The sequence below is a fragment of the Eptatretus burgeri genome, chromosome 11, assembly GCF_056783735.1.
Source record: "Eptatretus burgeri isolate ZD-2024b chromosome 11, Ebu_testis_v1, whole genome shotgun sequence".
NCBI lineage: Eukaryota > Metazoa > Chordata > Myxini > Myxiniformes > Myxinidae > Eptatretus > Eptatretus burgeri.
The window spans coordinates 9,497,126-9,520,278 of NC_140971.1; the positions used below are offsets into that span (position 1 = coordinate 9,497,126).

A 23,153-nucleotide genomic window follows, 5' to 3' on the forward strand; every position below is an offset into this window, starting at 1 on the left:
TCACCTGTCTCTGTTATCATCTGAGCTCAAGCATTTGGACATCGGTATTGCAGCACTCTCTGAGGTTCGGAGACCGGATTGCGGCGAGATAATGGTGGGTGGTTACACCTACTATTGGTCTGGTCGCTCTGATGGTTACCATGCCCAAGGAGTTTCTGTAGCTGTGTACAATAAGCTGACTCCAATGATAATTATTGAGGTAACATCGGTCAACGAGCGTACTATGAGACTAAGGATTCGTCATTCCTTCGGTGTCATTTCCCTGGTCTCTGTATGTGCTCCGACTGAGGCGAGTGATCTCACCGTGAAGGATGCATTCTACGCCACACTCGAGTCTGTGGTCGATCAGTGCCCCAGGCTAGACACTCTTCTAGTTTTGGGGGATTTCAGTGCATCGACAGGAACTGATAGGCATGGTTATGCGACGTGTGTTGGTCCCCATGGGTCTGGAACTGTGAACCTGAATAGCACGAAGTTCCTTGACTTTGCAAAAAGTCATGGACTTGGGATGGCTGGTTCATGGTTTCAACACCCACAGGCTCATCACTGGACTTGGTATTCCAATGTTGGCGGTGGCAAAGGAGATTGACCATGTCCTCGTTGATGGTCGCTGGAGGATGATCCAGAACTGCAGAGTCCACCGGAGTGTTCACTTCCTCAATACTGACCACAGGCTTGTTGTTGCAGCTTAAATCCAGGAGAATCGTACCATCCCAGCCTTGGCTGGATGTTGGCAAGTGCAAGGATGAGAGGGTTGCTAAGGAGCTTGTGAACAGCCTGAGTGGGGATTTGGGGGGTCTGGGTGTTTTGAGGGATCCTGAAGAGTTGTGGAGTGCCTTCAAGACCACCGTCCTTGATGTTGCCAGTGGATGACTTGGAACTCACCATCAGGCGAAGAATAATTTTGTCTCTCAAGAGACACTGGATACCATTGAGCAGAGTCGCAGGGTCAGGCTGAATGGCAGAGCTGAGCTGTCCAGGGAGTTGAGGCATAAAACAGTACGTGCACTAAGGGTGGACAAGGAGGCCAATGTGCGAGGAATCTGTGAGAGGGTAGAGCATCACCTGTGGTCAAGTGATTCTCGTCCTGCTTACAGGGGAATTTGCGCATTGCGTTCATCCAAACCCATCCTTCGGTGTACTGCAATTAGAGCAGAGGGTGGTAGGCTCTTGAGAGAGGAGTCTGAAGTGAAGGCCCACTGGGCCAGATACTTTTAGTGGCTCTACCAAGTAGACCCACCAGCTACCGAGTTGGACGTCAGAGGTGTTTCTTTCCCTCTTGCTGACACTCCAATCAACTGTGGTCCACCTTCATTTGTGGAAAAATTAACATCACACTTATCTACGATAGTCAACAGACTGCGGTGATCCGGTTAAAATAGGGGTAAAGCTCCAGGATATGCGGCATCCATGCTGTATTCATGTTGTTACATGCAGTTCTGTGCTATGCCTGGAACACAGGCATCATCCCAACTGACTGGACGAGGGGCCTTGTTGTCTCTCTCTCTGGAAAGGGAAGGATGATCGCCAAGACTGTAGCAACTACCGAGGGGTGACGCTGCTCTCAGTGCAGGGCAGGGTCTTTGCTCGGATCATTCTTGATAGGGTTCGCCACCATCTGCTTGAGCACCAGCGTCCAGAGCTGTCCTCATTTACACCAAAGAGGTCAACGATTGACCGTATACTTGGTCTTTCGGTCCTCACCGAACGCAGACGAGTTTCGGCAGGGGCTGCTTGCAGCCTATGTTGATCTCCGTAAAGCATTTGATTCAGTGAATCGGGATGCCCTCTGGAGGATTCTTGGTCTTCATGGGGTGCCACCAAAGCTGATTAATCTGATGTCTGAACTATACTCTGGTACTGAAAGTGCTGTGAGATGTGGTGATAGCATCTCCAACTTATTTCCAGTTATTACTGGAGTTCATCAGGGGTGTGTACTGGCCCCCATACTTTAAGCCCTTGTTTGGACTGGATTCTGGTGAGGATGTCGGAGAGATCAAGCTGCGGTGCATCGTTTGGGAATGTCAAGATCTCTGACCTTGATTTCGCAGATGATGCAGTCATCTTTGCAGAGACTCTGGATTTCCTTTTGGGGGCCCTTGAGGTGCTGAATGAGGAGTCGGAGCCGCTGGGATTACGGGTTTCTTGGGTCAAAACTAAGATCCAGGATTTCAATGACATCTTGGATGCTGCTATCTTGTCTGTACCTGTTTGTGGCGAGAATGTTGAGGTGACGGAGAGATTCACTTACCTTGGCAGTGATATTCATGTCTCTGCTGGCTTTGAGCCAGCGGTCAACAGACATCTGGGTCGGGCCTGGGGAGTCATGGATTCACAGGATCATGGGGTGTGGCATTGCCGGTGCGGGAGGACGAAAGTCTGGGTCTTCAGGTCCTTGATGTTCCCAGTCTTGCTTTACGGATGTGAGATTGGACTCTGACCAGGGATCTGAGACGGAGACTTAATTCCTTTGGTACCAGTTCTCTTCGGAGAATCCTTGGCTATTGCTGGTCGGACTTTGTGTCCAAGGAACGGTTGTTGAGAGCGACTCAAATGAGATTTGTTACCTGCATAGTCCGTGAGCGTCAGCTGCCCCTGTATGGACATATGGCTCGTTTTCCTGACACTAATCCTGCTCACCAGATTCTCTCAGCGAGGGAGTCTCCTGAGTGGAGGAGGCCAATGGGCCGATCACATGCCTCGTGGTTGCAGCTGGTTGATCGGCATCTCAAGGCGATGGGGATGGGCCAGGCATCTGCCTGGGGGATTGCCAGATGGAGACCCCTGGAGTACTGACGGAAAGTGGATGCAGCGACACGCTGCTCCGGTGAATGCTCCCAATACTTGACCTGACCTAAGACTACGTAGCCTGGTGTTGGCTCAGTGGTAAGGGTGGTGGCTTGGGATCCTCGGGTCCCAAGTTCAAGCCCCGTCGGCCGCTGAATTAATACACCAGGGGGTTGACTCAGCCTGTCATATTTCCGAGGTCGGCAAAATGAGTACCAGTTCCAGTGTGTGTACTGGTAGAGGGGCACTGCATCAGCGACACAGTTGCACTTCAAGAAATGATAGCTGCCATACGACCACCAACTAAGACTACAGGATGGGATGATTGTAGGATGGTTAGATTGTTGGATGGGAAGATGGGATGATTGGAGGATTGTAAGATTGTATGATAGTCAGATTGTGGGATGGTAATATTCGAGGATGGTAAAATTAGATGGTAAGATTAGAGGATGGTGAGATCGGAGGAATGGAGAATGGGAGGATGCTAAGATTGTAGGATGGGAGGATTGTAGGATGGGGGGATGGCATACAAGATTGTGGGATGAGGGAGATGAAGGTTTCACAAAAATTATCACAAATAAGTCACGAACAGTGTGACGCCTCGAGCGCTGGTGAGCAAAGTCTGAGCTGAGTGCAGTCATAATAAGTACACATGATAAGAATTGCATGATGGGCCTGGTTAATGGACAACCGGGACACGTTTGCTTTAAGCCCAACCAGCTTCATCGACTGGGATGAGGTGAGTGTGCGGGCTGGTCGAGCAGGGTGAGGTGGTCGTGCGGGCTGATCGAACAAGGTGTGAGGTGGTCGGGCCTAGCTCAGTCGGAACATTGTGAGGGGTTAGATAGGCACGGTCTCTGCACGGAAGCCAAAACCCGGAGCCCCTTCTCCTCCCGCCATGCATCTCTCACTCGCCCTCCAGCAGCTCCCCCATGCAGCAGTCTGGTTAGGCCTATTTGTTCCGGGTGTTCTGCTCATGGTGTTGCTTCTCTGGCTGTTGCTGCAGCTACTGAGCCAAGGTGCGAGTGTTTGGTGCCATCACTTTTCCATTCCGTAACCACCACCCCTCTTTTTCACCCCACTCAATCCCACATCCCTGGGAATCAACAACATTTGGTTCAGTCATTTGTCTCAGTTAGTTGAGGAGACCATGCAAGGGACCTCTCTCCACCCATTGATCAGTTGTGCCCATGTTTTTCCAAATTTAAATAATTTTCAAACTCAAACGGTGGATGATGTATTGGGGTATGCATTTTAACAGTTGCGTGATTTATGTACCGAATGAAAACTGATGACATGTTGAGTAGTCATAACTATTTCTCTTGGTAATGATTTGAGCTTTCCACGTAAGGCTCCATGCATTTATGACATGCAACATGGCAGTGTCTATTACAACCCCTCCCCAACCACCCCTTCCCTTCCCCATAAATGGCTTCTCTCTTTCCTCCCACATTCTCTCTCCCTTTCTACCCCAATTTCCCCTCTCCTATCATCCTCCCTTGATAAACTTAGCCTTGGTTCCTCCACTTCAATGTGTACATAATAAATATATAGTCACGACCATCTGCTTTCAGCCAAAAAAGGTGACATTTTAAATATCCAGGTCACAAATGAGATTCACTGTTGAATTAAACAAATATACTCTGGTCCCTCTTTCCCAGAGGAAAATCATGTGCCAAGATGGACAGGTAACTGAAATGCAGAGCTTGTACTGAACTCAAATGGTTCAAATGTTATTGTTATTGTCTGGCTGCTTACCAACTCTGGTCTCTCTCTGTGATGAATAATTAACACGAAAAACTGGCTTTAAACCATGCAAGCTTACCTTGACGTGTTACCTGTTGTGTGCAGAGCCAAAGCCTCAAGAAGCGACGCTTACTTTCGCCAATGTCCTCCAGAAGATACGACGTGTTCCTCCGGGGACGACAGCTTGGGTGGACGGCAGACGTCAGGCGACCTGGACATGGAGACGCGATGCACGGACACCTGTTCGAAGATAGTTCTTTCACATCACAATTCCTGCTAGTACATTCCGGACCATCTTTGCGTGTGATGCGTGAAGGACGGTAGGAATTGTAGGTGTGACTCGCCCGAGAGCGATAAAAATGAGTGGTTAATGGATGTTGTGTATAAGAATCACTATTACAGTACATTGTAATCATGACCCGAGGCCTAGCTCGAGTTCAGCTGGAAGATAATAATTTGGACAAATGTACGTAAGCTAGATATATGTGAAATCGTACCAATGTGAGGAATCTACACAGGAACTTGTTGGAAGTGCAAGTGATTCTGTGTGCCGTTCAGGTTCGAATGGAAGTTCAGCAGGAGGCATTTGCACCAATGTAACAACTTTTATTTGGTTTCAACAGAAATTGCTGATGAAGCAATATGAATCAATCATGTACCGTAATATGAAACTCGAAAAGCAAATGCGACCCACTGGATTTTTCAATGTGCACGACGTCTAAGGGTGGCCCGTTACAGCCGGGGTAGAGCGCAAGCGGTGGTTCAAAGAGGAGTCACGTGGGACGAGTGTCGGGGTTCAAAATACAATATACATTGCCCGTCACGATGGAGTCAAGATCCACCGTCATCCAACATCGCGGAGTTGTCCGGATAAACATTTAAAATAAGGAGGAAAATCCAAAATGTTCTCGATGTGGATCAAATCGGACCTTCTGCTTTCACCGATAGCTGGTGGGTTTCAAAAGGCACTGCCAGCCTCACTTTCCTTCAACAATGTTAAGCTTGGGAAAAGTACTTGCCAGTATCTGAGAGCAATCTGTGGGCTGTTAACAATGAAATCGAGAGCCACCGTGGATCACATCACACAGTTCAGTAAATTTGATGACAGTATAAAGCAAAAACCCGTGCACTATTGATCACATGTATTCCTTTTGAAAGAGCAGAATGAACAATCATGTAAATGCCTTTTTCATTTGCACAAATGCGAGCATCACCCTAAGCTTCAGGGTTTGTTTTCTTTATTTATTTTTCACCAGACATTGCACCAATAATTGGTGTCAGAGGCGGGGATAAGGTAGGGATTAAAGGTCGGAGAATCATAAACCACCGGATGAACACGTAACGACACTTTTATTTGAACGCATGTTTGCGTAGTCTTAGGCAGAGTGTGGACATGCGTACCTCCACCGAGTATCAGTTATGTGTAAAGGAGACGCGACAGAGGCAGGTGGACCCACGATACACAAATGGGTCACTGATGAAAACAAACAGGCTTTCTCGTTTCAGCAAATTGCACACAAACACGGGCACCAACAAACACTTGAGAAAAACATTGTGTACATTGTTAATAGAAAGAAAAAACACTTTCGTAAGAATCGGTACCGACTACCATTCCACGGGGGTGGCTCACCTCATAAAATCGGCTTCCTCGTGCTTTACTATGGAAGCGATGCCGTTTGCCAAGAATAAATTGGGGTATGATGCAACGATGCAAGTACATCCTGCAACGATGCAAGTACGTCCCACAACGTGTCCGCCGACTCACCGATACAGGGATCGCAGATAGATGGTACCGGCGACAAAAACGAGACCACCCGATGAGGATGGAACCTTTTCTGTGCACTCAGACAACCATGCTAGCGGAATCGGAGAAATATCGGACGCTTACGATCGCCAGGGTGAGCTCCGAACCGCTGCTCAGACATGCACAAGATGGAAAACACAGCGCTTTTTGTCCACAGACGATTTGTGCATGCGGAGGACAGACATTGGAAGAAACAAAAAGCAGACACACACACACACACACACACACACACACACACACACACACACACACACACACACACACACACACACACACACACACACACACACACACACACACAAAGAGTTTTGAAATGAAATTGTTTGAACCTTGGCGAACACCGGACGTATACGACCGCAAATTGCAATTCACTCTGAGATGGGTTTGGCGCTGTGACGGGCGAGTCGAGAACGAGCACTAATTCACCACCATACCGACAACTACCAGAAATGACTACGGATGAGGTAAAATTCACACCTGCATGCCGGGCATGCTTCGGTCGTGGCAATCACAAAAACATTCATAAATCGGAATGTCTCCAACAGAAACAATTTTCCTTCTTTTTGTACAATGTGCAAAAGAGACGGATTTGCAAATAGCAAACTGTATTAGTATAAAAAGACTGTGAAAAGTCGATGTCATGAAAATAATTCTCCAAAAAAAGCAAGCGGGTGAGAAAAAAACGCATGGGGGTGAGGCTGATGAGAAAAGTCATCCCCACATACAAACACACGAAATCAAAATAATAAACATCTGCAATTGCGATCCATGGTAATGGACTTCAAAAATTCCACAAAACAAAACGTGCTCATGTTATTGGGGGGGAAAAAAAAGATGCCTTGTCATGGTAAAAACATGGTGTAAGAACGCTTGGCAGCAAATAGAAAAAGAGTGCCATGAAAAGTGGCAAAAATTGCAGCGGTGGTGGACCTTGAGGCATCGCCACCATCTTAGCAGGGCCTTTGAGTAGACCCTTAAGACCAGGACAGTATTCTCAGCTCTTGGGATCGTACTGGATTTTATCTGTGGGTCAAGGGAAGAGGGAACGAGTTTGAGATGCACAGTTTGAGATTATCCATCTACAAGCATGACACGTTTTAAAGGCTGCCTGCATGCAACATTGGGCAAACATCTTCCTCTCACCAAGCTACTTCACACCGGAGTGAACAACCTCGTCGGCCATCTTACCTCAGTCTGAAGCTGGAACATCGGTCTCTTTATGTACGACTACACGCGTAATTGCCATCCCAGGATGCTGAACTGTAGCCTCGTGCAACGCCTGAACTAGGGCCTGCATGACGAGGACATGGCTTTAGTTCCTAAACAGACCCCATTCCTTCTCTCCGATGCACACACTCATAGGCAGTGAAGCAAAATCGTTAAAAAATTTAGGCCAACAGGATTGAAAGACGAGGAAGAAATTATTAGCCCCCTATCTTAGCTGGGATTCCAGCAGAAAGGCCTAAACATAAGTGACGATGACTGGGTTAGCATATAAATTGATTTGGGTAAAACAAATACTCTCACTTTGGAGTAACCTCAGCTCCATGACTTGATGCTTCAGCTCAATAAATGAAAGAATCTTAATTTTTCTAATGGGATTTGTGGGCATGGAGATTTGAAACCATCAATTTACCATTTGATGGTGGCATCGCCAGTCGAGAGCTGCTGCCACACCAGTGTACATTGTGGTCAATGGCATAGGATTTTTTATTTTTTTTTATTTTTAAAAGGTCATTTTGTCCAACCATACATGTCATGCAAAAAGGGCAGAAGCAATACTTCCACAGAGGGTTAGTTCTTCTTCTTTCGCATACAGCACAAGGCTGCTGGGTAGTATCATTGACTGAGGGTGCGGCAATGTCGCCGGTGCAGTGCCCTCTGCTGGTTAGGGCAGGAATTTGTAATTTGGTCAGGGTGCCGGCGATAACTCGCACACTCATCACAACAGACAAAGTGGGATCTTCAATGTCTGCAAACTAATGCCGACAGACAGGATGCCTAGTTTAATGTCATTTCAAGAGACAGCACACATGTTGATGCATCACCATGCCTGTGAAACACCAGGATGACAGTTTATAGCTTGGCTGAGATTCAAACCCAGGCTAGACCGCCGAGAGGTGAGTGTGCATACCTCAAGGCCATCCTACCAGCCTATTAGGGTTACTTAAATCACCATGGAATATAGGACGAGTGGGAACAAAAGAAGGGGGTGCACAAACTACCACCTGGTCATGGTCTGTGTCTGAGTCTCCAGAGATGACGATTTTCTTTTGAATTCTCGTCTCTGAGAAACCACCCTTCACCGTCTGCAAACATTTCCCACGATGCAGTAAACGATGTAAGCAATACCGCACATCACATATGTATCATGAACGTACAACATCACTGAATAACATCAAACGGTGCTTGCACAGTGGATGTTGCACAAGATAGTCGTCGATTGCAAGGTTAGTAGCTTTGGTTGAACATGTTGTTGTTTCGTGAAATATTCATCATGCTTATGGTTTTCTCTTATCATTATATGGGTGGTCGCTACCTTCGTGATGTGGGTTGTGGTTGTGGAGCTGACACTTTCAGATGTGATTGTTTGAGCACTCATCAGCACATCCGGTTCTCCATCCTCACTGTCGGCCTACAACCGAGCATGTTATGAGCCACACAACACTATCCAATGCACCACCATGATTCTAACAATCAAAAACAACAAATACGCCACAACCACATTCCATAATAATATAAACTGCTACAAGCACACCAATACCTGACTGGTACAGTTTCAGCATCTGCACAAGACTATCCTAGCAATTACCACAACCACATGATCCTCTTCCTGAACACGCAAGACCATGCGAGCAACTCTAAAAACCATACTGTGTTTACTTGGAAAATATGTCAACCACTCATAAAGATTAAAATAATAAGAGTTATGATAGTGATTACCATAAATGAAAATGACATTTTGATTTGCGATGATACCTGTGGGGCCTGGTAAGTCACAGTCAATGCCTCAGTCGTCATTGCCTCCCCGTTTCCAGATTGTCCGGCACCCTCCGGGGCCTCGCGGAAGCTGAAATTCAGCGGCGACTGCAATGGGGACTGGAGACAGTGAAGGGAATTAAGAATAGCAGAGGTTAGGGGAATGATGTAGGACAACAGAAAACCAAACATGGTGTAATGGAGTCGAGCAGAGAGTGACTTTTTTTTTTATTCGAGCACCATTCAAAATTATGTAAATTAGGCAAAGCTGTAGCCATATGAATTCTACCAAGACCCAATAAACAAACAACAAATGCAACCTTTTACCCTTTTACTCTATCCACCCTTTCCCTACATATTGGTTTTGCGTCTCTATCATTTCCATTACATTGTGACGAGGTGTGCAGTGTGGAGATCATCTTCCACAATAAATAAACTGGAGCGGTCACATGGCCGGTTGGTGAAGCATACCCCGTGCATCGAGATGCGTGGTGATGGACGTCCCGGTGAACCGACAGACAGCCGCTTGTCCCACTCGTTGGGCCGTGGTGGCAAAGTGTCCTCCATGAAGCTGCGCTTAAGTTGGCTCAAACTGTCCTTCCGGCGGGCCATGTCCTCGTCCGTTTTGTCCAGACCCTAGGCCAGGGGATGGCAAGACGTGTGAGCCGGGTGTTTGGTGCCGTTAGCATGACCAGCAATGTGAGCGTGACAGTTCCAAATGGACTCTTTAACTGTGCATTCTCATACATGTGATTACCTCTCAGCTACCATGTGATCCTCACAAACCTCTTGCTAAACAAGAAAGCATTGCTTGTTCAACCAAAAAGGTGTTACGAGAGTGGCGGCTTAAGGAAAGGTAAAAGTATTTAATAATTTTTTTTCCAACTCGCGAAATGTCAGAATTGATTTCCGTTCTATATATGGGGCAAGGTCACCGTGGAAGAACATAATTATTTTAGCGATGTACAAAACCAGAAAATGACTAGATAGGAATCATTTGGTATAATTAGAAAAAGCAACATGACCAAACATTTCCACAAGTTTTATTCCCACCGAACAAAAAAACAAAACAAAAATAAGTTTCTCACTCAATATATCCGACACTCTTTACGTCATCTTTGACACACTTAGACCGCACATATTGGAGATGTGATGTAAGGAGAACCTCGGATATCTGTCCACACTTTGAGATACTCACCTCCAACATGAGCTTGCTGTGCCTGATATAGATGTTCTCACCTTCTATGTTCCTCATCTGCACTCTGGGGGGCTACACGGGGACGGGCGTGAGGGAGAAGGGGGGCGGAGGGGGTAGGGGTGCAACATGTGGCACACATGGTGAGTGTTCCATAACCTGTCTCTACAGGATGCATCTCACATTGTATGCATTTGGCTCTCAAACAATACAGCACGTACACATCACGGCAGTATTAGGTGAATAACTAATTACTGGCAGACACACGACCGTGCTTGGAAAGCTCAGTCAATACCTGAGTGATCAGCTGCGCAAACAGATCGCTCTCAAAATTCGAAACTCCTTTATCCACATCTGAGTGAGTTCTTTTTAACTGCCCTTTATTTTACAGTCACAGTACGGATGACAATTGAGGTTTTCGTAATTCTACGAGACATTAAGTAGCACAGTCAGGATTGGAACAAACAATTGCTGTATACACTCGCAAATAATTAAGTAATAAAAGTTTGGAGGCTTGTATTGTTTTTTTTTTTTTAATGTTCCATTGTGATCATATTCTGGTTGACGAGGATCAGCATACTGATCTGTACACACCATAAACCAACATGATGTCAGCGAAGCCAAAGTTAAGTTGTTCTGTGAAAACATGGATGTCTGATATGAACGTGACCAACAATGACCCCTAAACAAGGTTTAATACACATCTCATCAGACGATCCAGTTCTCGCTAAGAGATGCTGTCACCATTCATTGACCAGGGCCACTTCCAGTTGATCAAGAGACTGTGGGTAGTACTGGAGACCGTAAATACACCTCATTAAGATGTCCCAAGCATGTTCGATCAGTCCATGCAAGTGATGTTGTGGTCCTAAAGTGCAGAACTGACTTGTGCACCACGAGATTTTCATCCATTAAAATGAAATTGGGACCATGCTGTTGGACCAGAGGGATGCATACAGGTGTAGTGATATCATCCCTCTATGTGAGACCAGTTATGAAAACATCGGTTCTTCTGCCAACTTGCACAGCACACCACACATTCGAGTTGCCACCACCAAACCGACCATACCACCAAATGGCAGGATTAGCAAATCACTCTCCATCTCGTGTCCAGACTCGATCAAGCCTGTCACTGAAGTCTAAGCACAATCTAAATGATGTGGTGAAATTAGAATTGTGCCAACGGTTCACCATGCAGTTGTGATGTGTCCGACATTGCATGCGCTGATGTCAATGGCACCGAATTAGAGGGGTGTAGAGTAGGGGTATTCTTAAGCCTGGTGTTGGCGTAGTGGTTAGGGTAGCAGCTTGGGATCCAAAAGGTCCTGAGTTCAAGCCCCGTTGGCCGCTTGAATTAATACACACCAGGAGGTTGACTCAGCCTGTCATCCTTCCGAGGTCGGCGAAGTGAATACTAGTGTACTGGGCCCGGTGTATGCCCGGGTTAGAATAGGTGTACCATATCCCTGTGTCGTAAGAGGCGACCAGGGTTGCGTCAGGAAGGGCATCCGGCGTAAAACATGTGACAAATCACTATGCGGATCATACGGATGATCCGCTGTGGCGACCCCGAACGGGAGCAGCCAAAAGAAGAAGAAGAAGAAGAGTCGCGGTATTCTTGACCTCATTTCACTAGCATGACGTCTGTTCAGAACTATCTGGGTCAAAATTTGATGGTTGGTTGCTCTTTGCAGGTCATTATAGACAGATCGTACTGTTTAACGAAGCCTGGTGTTGGCTTAACGGTTAAGGTGGCTGGCTTAAGATCTTAGGGTCTTGAGTTTGAGCCCCTGTCATGCCGTTGAGATAACACCACGTGGGTTGAATCAGCCTGTCATCCTTTCTAGGTTGGAAAAATGAGTACCAGCTTACTGGCAACAGCGGCACTGCATCAGCGGCACAGCCATACTTCTAGGAAATGATGCAACCAGCAGGCACAGGCTGCATACGAAACAACTGTTTAGTAAAGCAAAGGTTTTCACAAACCTGACCAGATAACAATTCTCACAAGGGGTTTTAAACCTTGGGTGACCTGAAGGAGCTCTTTGTCTGAACTGTCCAGTCTGACAAGACCTTATCAGTACCCGAGAAATGACGCTGCGATGAACATTGTACCGTGGAAAGAAACGACAGTCTGAATCATACTCCGTTGTCTGTTCTGATGACACAAGCCAAGTCATTTGGGGTTAAATAATGCCGAGACATTCCTAAACTTACGCAGATCACATGGGTTGCAAACTTACAGAGGGTATTGACATGGATAGTGTACAGACATTGAATAATTTCTGTAGCAAGTGATTTGATTGTGAATTTCCAAGATCATTCAGTTCACGTGAGGCAAGGATAATTGTAACATTACATGTTGTACATCCAATTTTCTCATTGTGTTTATTTCCTCAAAACCCATGATTTTGGTGTTTGAAGGTTGTTGCAGTTTTTTGCACACATTATATTCTTCACAAATGTGGAAGTGATGAAATGCATCACGACATGTTGCTCAGCAGATCACTTTAAAGTAGAACCTGTCTCTACCAGAATAAACTGGTTATGCAACGAGTTGCAGACACGGCACATATCAAGCGAATCTGTTGCATGGAAGCAAGATGTGAAATTGATTGCTCAAGTGTGGTCCGGTCGCCTCGCAGTCCTGTGCGGCCACCTGGCAATCCTGCATGGCAGTCCGGCAATCTGGCAATCTCGCACGACGGTCTGGCAATCTCGCACGACGGTCTGGCAATCCCGCACGACGGTCTGGCAATCCCACACGACGGTCTGGCAATCCCGCACGACGGTCTGGCAATCCCGCACGACGGTCTGGCAATCCCGCACGACAGTCTGGCAATCCCGCACGACGGTCTGGCAATCCCGCACGACGGTCTGGCAATCCCGCACGACGGTCTGGCAATCCCGCACGGCGGTCTGGCAATCCCGCACGGCGGTCTGGCAATCTGGCAATCCTATATGGCAAGCTCATCAGCTTGACTGATAGATAACCTGCAATAGTTTTTGAAGTTATCAAGCTCTTTCCCAGTCACATCTTTGTGGTGAGTGTAGGCTCATGTGTGTAGACCAGTACATGCAAGGCAAGCAAGATCATCTGACATTTCCATCACAAACCCACCTCATGCTCTGCACCACTTTCCGAATCAGATGAACTGCTGTCCGTCTTGGAGCTGTCTGTCTGCATTAGGCACAGAGTTAGAAAATCTGTTGGTGAGTGTTGCAAATTTGGATTAGCCTCTACAAAACACCATACAGGTCCCACGCATATCCCTACCCTTCCTCCCACATCCACCAAGCTTCCAACCCATTTTCATCCACTCGTTCCTCACTTTTGCACCCGATATTTTCTCCCTATCCTCCTGTTTTCTCCTTATTTTTCTCAATTGACCATCCACTCCTCCCTCGCCCCATAGAGAAAATGATGGCAATACCTGGGCTGAAAGTATAAACACAACAACAAAGTTGAACAATTTGGGAGGATGTTAAACTAATGAGAGAATGGATTTTTCATTTTACCTCGGCCCTGTCGTCCTGCTCACCCGAGGTATAGAACAGCACACCCTTTGGCTCCAGGAAGCACAGTGATATGGCAAGAGGAAGGGAAAGGGCGAAAGAGAAGAAGACTGAATGAGAAGCTGAGAAAAGCAGCACGAAGATGAGCAGAAAGGCAGGAATGAGTGAGGGCGAGTCAATAGGAAGGTAGGTCTGCAGGCCCATAGGCATCATGGCTGCTAGCTCTCCTGTGAGTGTTGGCAGTGCCAAGTAACCATCCTCATCCAGAATATTAGGCCAACGGTATCGCGGCAACTTGTCACTCTCCCAGTCCGAGCCCTCCACAGGTGGACGAGGAGGGCTCAGTGCCGGGGACTCGCCAGAGAGAGATGGTCCAGGTTTGGAATGAAACTGGCGAGTGGAAGCGAAATGAGAAGAACCAGCAAAATTTTTTTTTTTTTTAATAATATAGGAAGTACATGGGCAGAGTGGGATGGAAGGCAAATGAAGTGGGAAGGAAATTGAGAGCATGAAGAAGAGAGAGACAGACAGAGAGAGAGATAAAGAAAAGAGTTAATTGCATCGAAAGGAGTAAAGCAAGTACAGATCATTGGAACTCAGAGACAGGAGTTCCAAGCGATAGAGGGACAACCATGCCATGAACTATGTGAAGACACAAAGAAGCTTATTTTACACACGAACGATGGGACAGAGGAACTTCCATACACATCAACAGCAAATTACCATCGTGGACAAAGGTGGCTTGGTATCATCGGAGCAAGTTTCAATAAAACAAATAATCAGTTATATAAGTTGGGTTGTTTATAATGTCTCTATGCGACTCCATTGTGACTCTTTGTAGTCATAAAACAAATGATTCATCATCAGGTTGTTTTCTTTGTGGAATTAAAGCCTCCAAATGGAAGGGAACGGTTGAGTGGTAAATCAAATGTTAAAAACACATTTTAAAAGATGTTTTCAGGTATTATGACATTTGAATGAAGTCTCAGAGAAAGTCTTGTCAAGACTGTAGAGTTTTGGGGACTCCTCATGGACTACGACTTGTGAGAGTGCAGTTAAAATAAAACGACTAAGCTCCAAAGGAGCCCTACCTGGTCCTCAGAAGTAGCCTTCCCCTCTCCTGGGCCTGATCTCCGTGGTAGCGGGGGTGTCAGGAAAACGTCATCTTCTCCATCTGATGTAGGCATTGCTGGTGCCTGCGCCGCCCTTGCAGTGTTGAACGCCCTTGAAGCCGTTGCAGCTCCACCATCACTGGACATCGCTGCCAGGACATGGTCAATGAGGGGGCAGTTAGAAGGAGGAGGGTGCCATTTGTAAATACAGAGGATGTGTCCACCATCTGTAAGTCATACAGTTGAAGGATTGCGAGTTCTCCTCTATCATTCACCCGTGTACGTCCTGACGGTGCTTCCAGCCATGCTGGGCTGTACACGTGCCGATGCACGGCGTACGAGCGGTGCAGGGCGATCAATACGCGCGCTCGCTTCACGTGTCTGAGCCTGAGTGCGTCCACTGAACCTGAATCTTGAGCCGAGTGAGAGCAAACGCCCACGTGGAATCTTCTCAGGCTCCACCATCCTGTGAGAAAGGCAAAAAGACAGTTGACATGCCTCTCAAATGGTGGCAAACATAGCAACAGACATTAGCTGCCATCTTTGATTCAACTTCGAGGATGTGACCGATGTTCACCGAGATTTACTCACCTGAAGAACGTGTGGTGTTCAACGCACACCTTCCAGAGGCGTTTGGCAGCCCGATGGCTGGGTAGTTTGAATCCAATGGTACTCTCAACATGTTCAAACTGTGAAAGGCATGACAATCAATTTAATTGGGCGGCCATGAGGTTGAGATCAAAACCAAGTGATCACCGTGAAAGATCTGAATAATTTACAGTTTGAGAGAATAAAGATGAAGATCTATCATGCAATAGACCAGAGCCTGGCAGACACACCTCCCCGGGACGGATCTTGATGTAGAAATGACTGCGCCGATAAGAAATCTTTAGAATCTTGGGCCAGGCGAAACGGTTGATGCGCAGTCGATCCCGGTAGACCAGAAGGCCATTGGCACAAACACCCAGCATTATGTCTGTGCCCTCTGAGTCCTGCACAGCCAAAAGGGTTGTTACATCTAACTACAACACAAACCACCTCTTTGCTGTACGGTAGTCTACGTGTTGTGACACGTGTCACGTACTGTGCACGTAGGATGACGTGTGTGTGTGTGTGTGTGTGTGTGTGTGTGTGTGTGTGTGTGTGTGTGTGTGTGTGTGTGTGTGTGTGTGTGTGTGTGTGTGTGTGTGTGTGTGTGTCGTTTCACCTTGGCATGATGCAAGTCCACCCCATACATTGAAAGCTTTTTGGCATTTTCCAAGAAGTGGAAATCTGCTTCTGCAGGCTTTTGGCCTCTGAGTTGATGGGCAGAGGGGAAAGAAGGTAAAACGACATGGATGTTTTACAGTCATCCTTCAGCATTCCAAAAGATGTGATCCTGTGATGTCCTTGGCATGCCGATCCATGCAGAATATGGTGCAATGGTTGTGTACTCATGTGGGTTTTGTGGACAATACAGCACATTACTGAAATTCCAATCCAATCTCAACCCTTTGTCCAAAAACAAAACTATCAAACCAATTGTTTGTCCACCATCTTATTTCCTTTCTACGGTGTCCAAGGTTCATGGTCCAAAGAGTCATCAGCACGAGCAACCACGGCAGTGGATTATGAGTTGAAATCCCACAATCACAAGAAAATTCCTCACTTTTCTCATGATATGGTGAAAGAAGTCTTAATCCTAGTACAGGACAAGTTGACTAGTAAGTGACAGATTGTTGATGTCTTGTATCAATCAACTCAACATGCATTAAATAGTGTTCAGCTGTAGCGAAACAGCCAGAAGGAGCGATTTCATGATCTTACAGTGCTTTGCGGTCTTACGAGAGACTGGGTGATGAAAGAAGTGTAAGCAGCGAACAGTACATTTGATAAGTAAATAATTGCATCCTTCATATGTAATTTACAAAAATTCAAGAGAAAATAAACAATCAATGCTTGACATTAGCAGATGAAACAGGTGAGCTCCAGATTTGTGTGCAGGTTTTACCGATGAGTGCGGTGCAACTCCATGGCACGTTCTTCCAACTCGTGCGTCTGATTCGGTGCCAAACGGAAAGCTGTTGCATAGTTTCCTTCAAATTCTTGTGGGCTCCAGTCTCCTAGTTCGGCCTGCAGTGTGTACGAGGCGAGGAGTGCGAGCGTCACGAAGGAGCATGGCAAGCGACCGCGGGTCACGTCATCCCTCAGCTGCAGGCACAGCAAGTACCTGTGACGAACAGATGGATGGGGGAGTGGGAAAGGAAATGGAGAAGGAATATGAGACGAAAGAAGAATAAGGAGATGCTGAAAAAAGGGAGAAGAGGAAGTAGGGGGGAGGAAGAAAAAGCATCGAGAGAGATTAGATAAAACAGAAAATTAGGAGGAAAATCAGACTAAGGAAGACAAGGTGGGGTCAACATATAAATAATGGAAGGTGTCGGTGAATTTAACCTAACGAACAAATTAGATCCCAAATTTATACACAACATTATGGCAAATCTCTGTATATTTCAGGATGTGTAGACTGTATTTTTTGGCCTACAAGTCAATGTGGAGTACAAGTAGAATTGGCTAATTATCCAATTTTTCTTTCCTACATTCATAGACGAGTCAATTTGGAGTACAACACACACACACACACACACACACACACACACACACACACACACACACACACACACACACACACACACACACACACACACACACACACACACACACACACACACACACACACACACACGCATTTAAAGGCCATTTTCCCTTCTCAAGCAGGGGTTAGCCTTGCGGGCCCCATGACAATCTTCTCCACTTTAACCTGTTTTCTGCATCTCCCCTTCTTAATCCCCTTGCCCACATTTCCTCTTCCACCACATTTAGCCAAGTTTTTCTCGGTCTTCCCCGTCCTCTACTTCCGACTACACTCATTTCCAACACTCCTCTCACCCAGTCACTTCCATCCTTCCTCAACACATGACCCAACCATCTCAACCTGTTTCTCTTCACAACCTCCATCACAGACTCTATTCCCATCATCTTCCGCAAGTCATCATTTGTCTTCCTCTCTCTCAACCATACTCTGCACATCCATCGAACCATTCGCATTTCCACCCTTTCCAGCCTTTGTTGCTGCTCCATGTTCAGTACCCATGTCTCACTCCCATAAATCATCGTACTCCTCACACATGTAGCATACACCTTTCCCTTCAGCTTCAACGACACTCCCCTCTTCGTCAGCACGCCACTCAGTTCCCAAAACTTCTTCCGTGCACATCTCACTCGAGCAACCGTCAAAGAGTCTAATCCACCTTCTCCATTCAGCATGTCTCCGAGATAGCAAAATGTTTTCACCCCTTCCAGCTTCCCACCATCTCCAAGATCCAACTCAACAATTCCTTCATCTGCAGCTCCCTCTATGCACACCTTACACTTGAATGTAGCTGCCACACTGGTTAATGACCCTCTCACACCACTACATTTTCGATGAACCCATTCAGCACACATTGTACACTGAATGGAGTTCACTCCGACACCCTTCCTGCACACAGCACACGGCCACTTCCCAGTCCTTTCCACCTCACCACATGCTTTACCACTTGCCATCACCTTCGTCTTTCCGATATTCACCTTCAAACCTTTTGCCTCCATACATTCCTTCCACTTGTTCATCTTCTCCTTCAGTCCATCCATACTCTCTGCAATCAACACCAGATCATCTGCATACAGCAGCTCCCACGGTAAACCCTCCTTTACCCTCCGAGCCAGCACCTCCATCACAACTACAAATAGAAGTGGACTTAGTACCGACCCCTGGTGCACTCCCACCCTCACCTCAAACTCACCACTGTTCCCGTCCTTCGTCCTTACAGCTGTGCGTGTTCTCTCGTACATTGCCATCACTACTCTGATCAACCATTCCTCCACTCCTAACTTCCTCAATGCCCATGCCATTACTTCACGTGGAACCCTATCAAATGCTTTCTCCAGATCAACAAACCCAAAAAACAACTTCTTCCTCTTCTCCATGTACTTCTCCTGCAACTGCCTTACAATAAAAATTGCATCTGTCGTTCCTCTTCCTGGCATAAATCCAAACTGCATTTCGTCAATCTTTACCTTCTTCCTTATCCTCTTCTCCAACACCCTTTCCAATACCTTCATTCCATGCTCCAATAACTTTATTGCTCTATAGGAGCCACAGTCCAGAGGGTCACCTTTCCCCTTGTACAGAGGGACGAGGGTACTCAGTTCCCAATCCACTGGAATGCGGCCTTCTTTCACCATCAGATTACAGATCTCTGTCATTCTCTTCACACCCCAACTTCCCGCTGCCTTCAACATATCTCCCACAACTCCCGTTGGCCCTCCTGCTTTTCTACTCTTCATTGCTCTTTCGCTTCCTCAACTCCCTTCTCAGTTGTCTTCTCTGCTGGTCCTAAAACTGGGTTACTCTCGATGTTTCTATCCCATTCATTTTCTACATTCAACAGCCTTTCCATATATCTCTTCCATCTTCCTTTAATTCCATCTGAATCCACAACGATTTGTCCCACTTCATCCTTCAAGCAACTCACCCCCGTCACATCAAATCTCTCTCTCGCTATCTGCTTTGCGATCCTGAATACCGCTCTCTTACCCTCCTCCGAATCCAAGCGTTCTCCGAACATTTTCCTATGGGCCTCCTGCGCCTTTGCAACCTCTTTCTTTGCAGCCTTCTTGGCTACCTTATAACTTTCATGTGCAGCCTCTTCTTCCACCGTATCCTTTGCCTTTTGCCATTCCTTGAACTTCTTCCTCTTCTCTTCAATCGTCTTTCCAACTTCATCATCCCACCACCATGTTTCCGAGTCCCTCGGTGGTCCTTTTGTCCATCCACATACCTCACCAACGGCTCCCAATAGACTATCTTTCAATTTGGAGTACAAGACGAATCAAAATCAACTACTGTACGGTAGTTAGCAAAACTGTCAGTCAGGCCAATAGAGGTGTTAATGACTGACACTCGCAACACATCGCTACTGAAAACAAGCAAGTGTATTTATAGCAGGTTTCGGCCAATTGCGGGCAACCGATTGTGTTCCGATTTCGTTTTGAATAATCGTGGTTTTTGAGCTGAGAATAGTCATTGTTTGCGTCCACCCCATACGTGTACGATTATCTCCTATTACGAGCATTGTATTTTTTTCTCATGCACCGTTTTTAATGGCGACCAAACATAAAGCGATGGACAAAGTTAGTTGTGCCAAAAGGCAGAGAAAGGTTATGACGTTGGGCAAAAAGATCGAGTTGTTAGATCAATTGTCTCGAGGTGAAAATGTGGCATCAGTACGGGCCGCTGTAACGGAGTCGATGAATGCAGGTAAAACCTTCCTCATTGTACTCTTCCTCATTCATAAACCTTCAATATCCTTCAAATCTCCGAACTCTCAAACCTGTATTCAAGTCTGAACTCTCAAATCTGTCTCCTTCCTCCAAATCCTGGTGGCATCTCAATAAGTCTGTTGCTGGTGGATGTTCCCCCTCCACCCCCTCCCTTACCTCAAATGGCTGCACTGCTGATACCGCACATGAAAAGGCTGAATGCCTAAACTCGGTGTTTGCATCGAAATCTTGTGTCCAAAACCCATCGCTTTCTGTACCCACCTAACCCAGTCGCACTCAGCTGCTCCTGTACTCTGTGTCCTTTTCTCCTGACAAGGTGGAGAGCTTGCTGTCAAACCTTGACTCAGATTCTGCAACCGGTCCAGACAGCATCAGCCCACGTGTCCTTAAAAACCTGCTCTGCTGCTCTTTCGACCCCTTTTCTCTGTTTTATTCACCCTCTCATTTGCTCAGTCATCTGCTTTCCACTTGGAAATCAGCAAACATTACCGCTCTGCATAAAAAAGGTGCAAAAACAGATCCCTGCGACTACAGACCAATCAGCCTTCTCCCAATCATCAGCAAGGTGATGGAATTCATCATCGCTTCAGATATTAAATCCTTCCTCTTCTCCAATGGCTTGATTTCCAATCATCAATTTGGATTCAGACAAGATTACTCTACCCTGGACTTGCTGCTCCTGCTTTCCCAACAATGGATAGAGGTCCTCAATGCCAGACATGAGATCAGAGCCATATCCTGAGACGTATTACGTGCTTTTGATATGGCCTGGCACCCTGCCTTGCTCACCAAACTCTCTTCCAATGGTATCCGAGGCAATCTCAACTCTTGGCTCACAGACTTCCTCTCTTGTCACAGCCAACGTGTGGCCCTTAATGGAGTTCTCTCATCCCCTCATCCTGTCCAGGCTGCAATTCCTCAAGGTAGCATTCTGGGCCCTGTGCTTTTTCTCATTTTCATCAAAGATATCTCTGACTCTCTGGAAAATCCTTTTTATCTCTTTGCTGATGACTCCACCCTCTGCCACACCATCTGTCATCCCTCAGAACAGAAAGCAGTAGCTTCTTTACTCTCTGGATAAAATCTCACTTGCTGGATCTGGATAAAATCATATGCTGGACCAACATGTGGAACATGTCTTTCAATCTTGACAAATCTCACACTCTCACTATGCCTCTCCGAAAGGACCATCTGGAACCCCCCCACCTCCCCCCCCCCACATCTACTTTCTGAACAATCCTCTTGAAGAAGTCCAAACTTTTAGGCCTCACTATCTGCCATGATCTTTCCTGGGAAAGCCACATTTCCAAGCTGGCCTCCAAAGCCAGTCACCGATTTGGCATTCTCCATCATGCAAAGTCCTTTCTTAGCACACCTGAGCTCCTGACCACATACAAAGCTTTCGTCCGCAGCCTGATAGAATACTGCTCTCCCTTCTGAGCTGGTACTCCCACTCTTTGTGGCTTCATGCTGTGGAAACAAAGGCATTTAAGATCAATGGTATCTCCCACGATGAGGCTGAGTCTTTGAGTCTCTCACTCTCTCACCACAGGCAGGTCGGTGGCCTTTCTGTCTTCTACAGTCTCCTCTCTGGCCTCATCCCCCCCCACCCCTCCCCCTTCCCCCCACTCTGTCTGCTAGCTATCCTGCCCATGTCGGCAGTGCGCTCAAGGTCTGCCAGCAACCCCCTTCTGGTTAAACTACGAAAATCAAGAATCACTGCTCTCCTTCATTCTTTCATTTCTCTTTTTTTCCCACCTTTTGAATTCCCTCCAGCCTTCAATTCCACTCTTCTCTCCAGGTCATTAAAACAGCTGTTCACCACCATCTCTCTCCCCCCCATCCAAAACCATGATCTTTTCTGCCCCCGCCAATCCACCCAAACCCACCTCCTTCAAATTCCCTGCTTTCCTTTCTGAAACTCTCTGTCATGTAAGGACCTGAAAGTCCCTGTTGTGTCCATCTTGTTTACCCTGTGTACCCTGCCCCAATCCCTCTCCCTTCCACAGAACTCATTATGTCTCTGTTCCGCACTGTTTTGTGCTTCCCTCTCTCATCCCTCTTGGCTCCTGCTCCCCTTGTTATACATTCTGTGTTAGATACCTTGTTATACCACAATGCCGCTTCACAACAACAACAACGCCAACAGCCACGATCTTTACCTTCACAACTTGCTCCCGCAAACATCGCATCACCGCCATTCCAAACGGCACCAGGGCCATAAACCACCACCATAAACCCTCCACCACCTTCACCTCTCTCCTTCTGCGGCCATTCCCGCACCACCTGGGAGCACCGAGCGTCAGGCTGTCCTGGGCTCGTACGGGATGCGCGCCGAGCCGCGAGTGCAAAATGCGGCCTTTCCGAGGAGAATTCGGATCAGGAATGCTACACGCCCACTTCTGATCCGTCCAATCAGCAAGCGCGGGGCGGTTTGACCCGGCCTCCAGGCGCGTCTGTGTGGAATCGAGATATGCAAATTCTAGGATCAGGGGAGATTCACGCCCCTTTTCCTCCGTCCAATGGGCGAGCGTGGCTCCACCCCCGAGCTCGTCCTGATCCAAAAATTTGCATATGGGTTCTCCTGCCGGCCTATAAAGCGCCGAGCACAAGGCGAATCTCGGCAGAGTCGGTTTGGGCAGAGTCGGCC

The 23,153-nt window shown here is 46.9% G+C and overlaps 2 protein-coding genes and 1 long non-coding RNA gene across 9 annotated transcripts in view; 1 reads left to right on the plus strand and 2 right to left on the minus strand.

The window, feature by feature from the left end:
• Positions 1 to 4,823, minus strand: part of FBXO9 (F-box protein 9) — a 49,352-nt gene extending 44,529 nt beyond the window's left edge. Inside the window, exon 1 of the mRNA XM_085845158.1 lies at positions 4,613 to 4,823. The gene's annotated coding sequence lies outside the window, so the exon portion shown is untranslated. The remainder of the gene's footprint in view (positions 1 to 4,612) is intronic.
• Positions 3,527 to 5,217, plus strand: LOC147016472 (uncharacterized). The gene is made up of 2 exons (XR_015049065.1): positions 3,527 to 3,806; positions 4,639 to 5,217. It is a non-coding gene; the product is annotated as an uncharacterized LOC147016472 (long non-coding RNA).
• Positions 5,218 to 5,754: 537 nt separating this feature from the next.
• LOC147016473 (protein 4.1-like) overlaps positions 5,755 to 23,153 on the minus strand; it is a 58,997-nt gene continuing 41,598 nt past the window's right edge. For 3 of the 7 annotated variants that reach the window (XM_085845150.1, XM_085845149.1, XM_085845151.1), the window contains exons 7-21: positions 17,130 to 17,348; positions 16,347 to 16,434; positions 15,979 to 16,131; positions 15,731 to 15,828; positions 15,415 to 15,605; positions 15,119 to 15,288; positions 14,031 to 14,081; positions 13,633 to 13,692; positions 10,515 to 10,586; positions 9,788 to 9,952; positions 9,317 to 9,436; positions 8,877 to 8,972; positions 8,566 to 8,646; positions 7,526 to 7,628; positions 5,755 to 7,360 (exon numbers count right to left, since the gene is read on the minus strand). In XM_085845150.1, the coding sequence (XP_085701276.1) occupies positions 7,527 to 7,628; positions 8,566 to 8,646; positions 8,877 to 8,972; positions 9,317 to 9,436; positions 9,788 to 9,952; positions 10,515 to 10,586; positions 13,633 to 13,692; positions 14,031 to 14,081; positions 15,119 to 15,288; positions 15,415 to 15,605; positions 15,731 to 15,828; positions 15,979 to 16,131; positions 16,347 to 16,434; positions 17,130 to 17,348 (1,666 nt within the window). In that variant the 3' untranslated portion in view covers positions 5,755 to 7,360; position 7,526. The remainder of the gene's footprint in view (positions 7,361 to 7,525; positions 7,629 to 8,565; positions 8,647 to 8,876; positions 8,973 to 9,316; positions 9,437 to 9,787; positions 9,953 to 10,514; positions 10,587 to 13,632; positions 13,693 to 14,030; positions 14,082 to 15,118; positions 15,289 to 15,414; positions 15,606 to 15,730; positions 15,829 to 15,978; positions 16,132 to 16,346; positions 16,435 to 17,129; positions 17,349 to 23,153) is intronic. The other 4 variants (XM_085845146.1, XM_085845145.1, XM_085845147.1 and 1 more) reach the window with 4 other exon arrangements.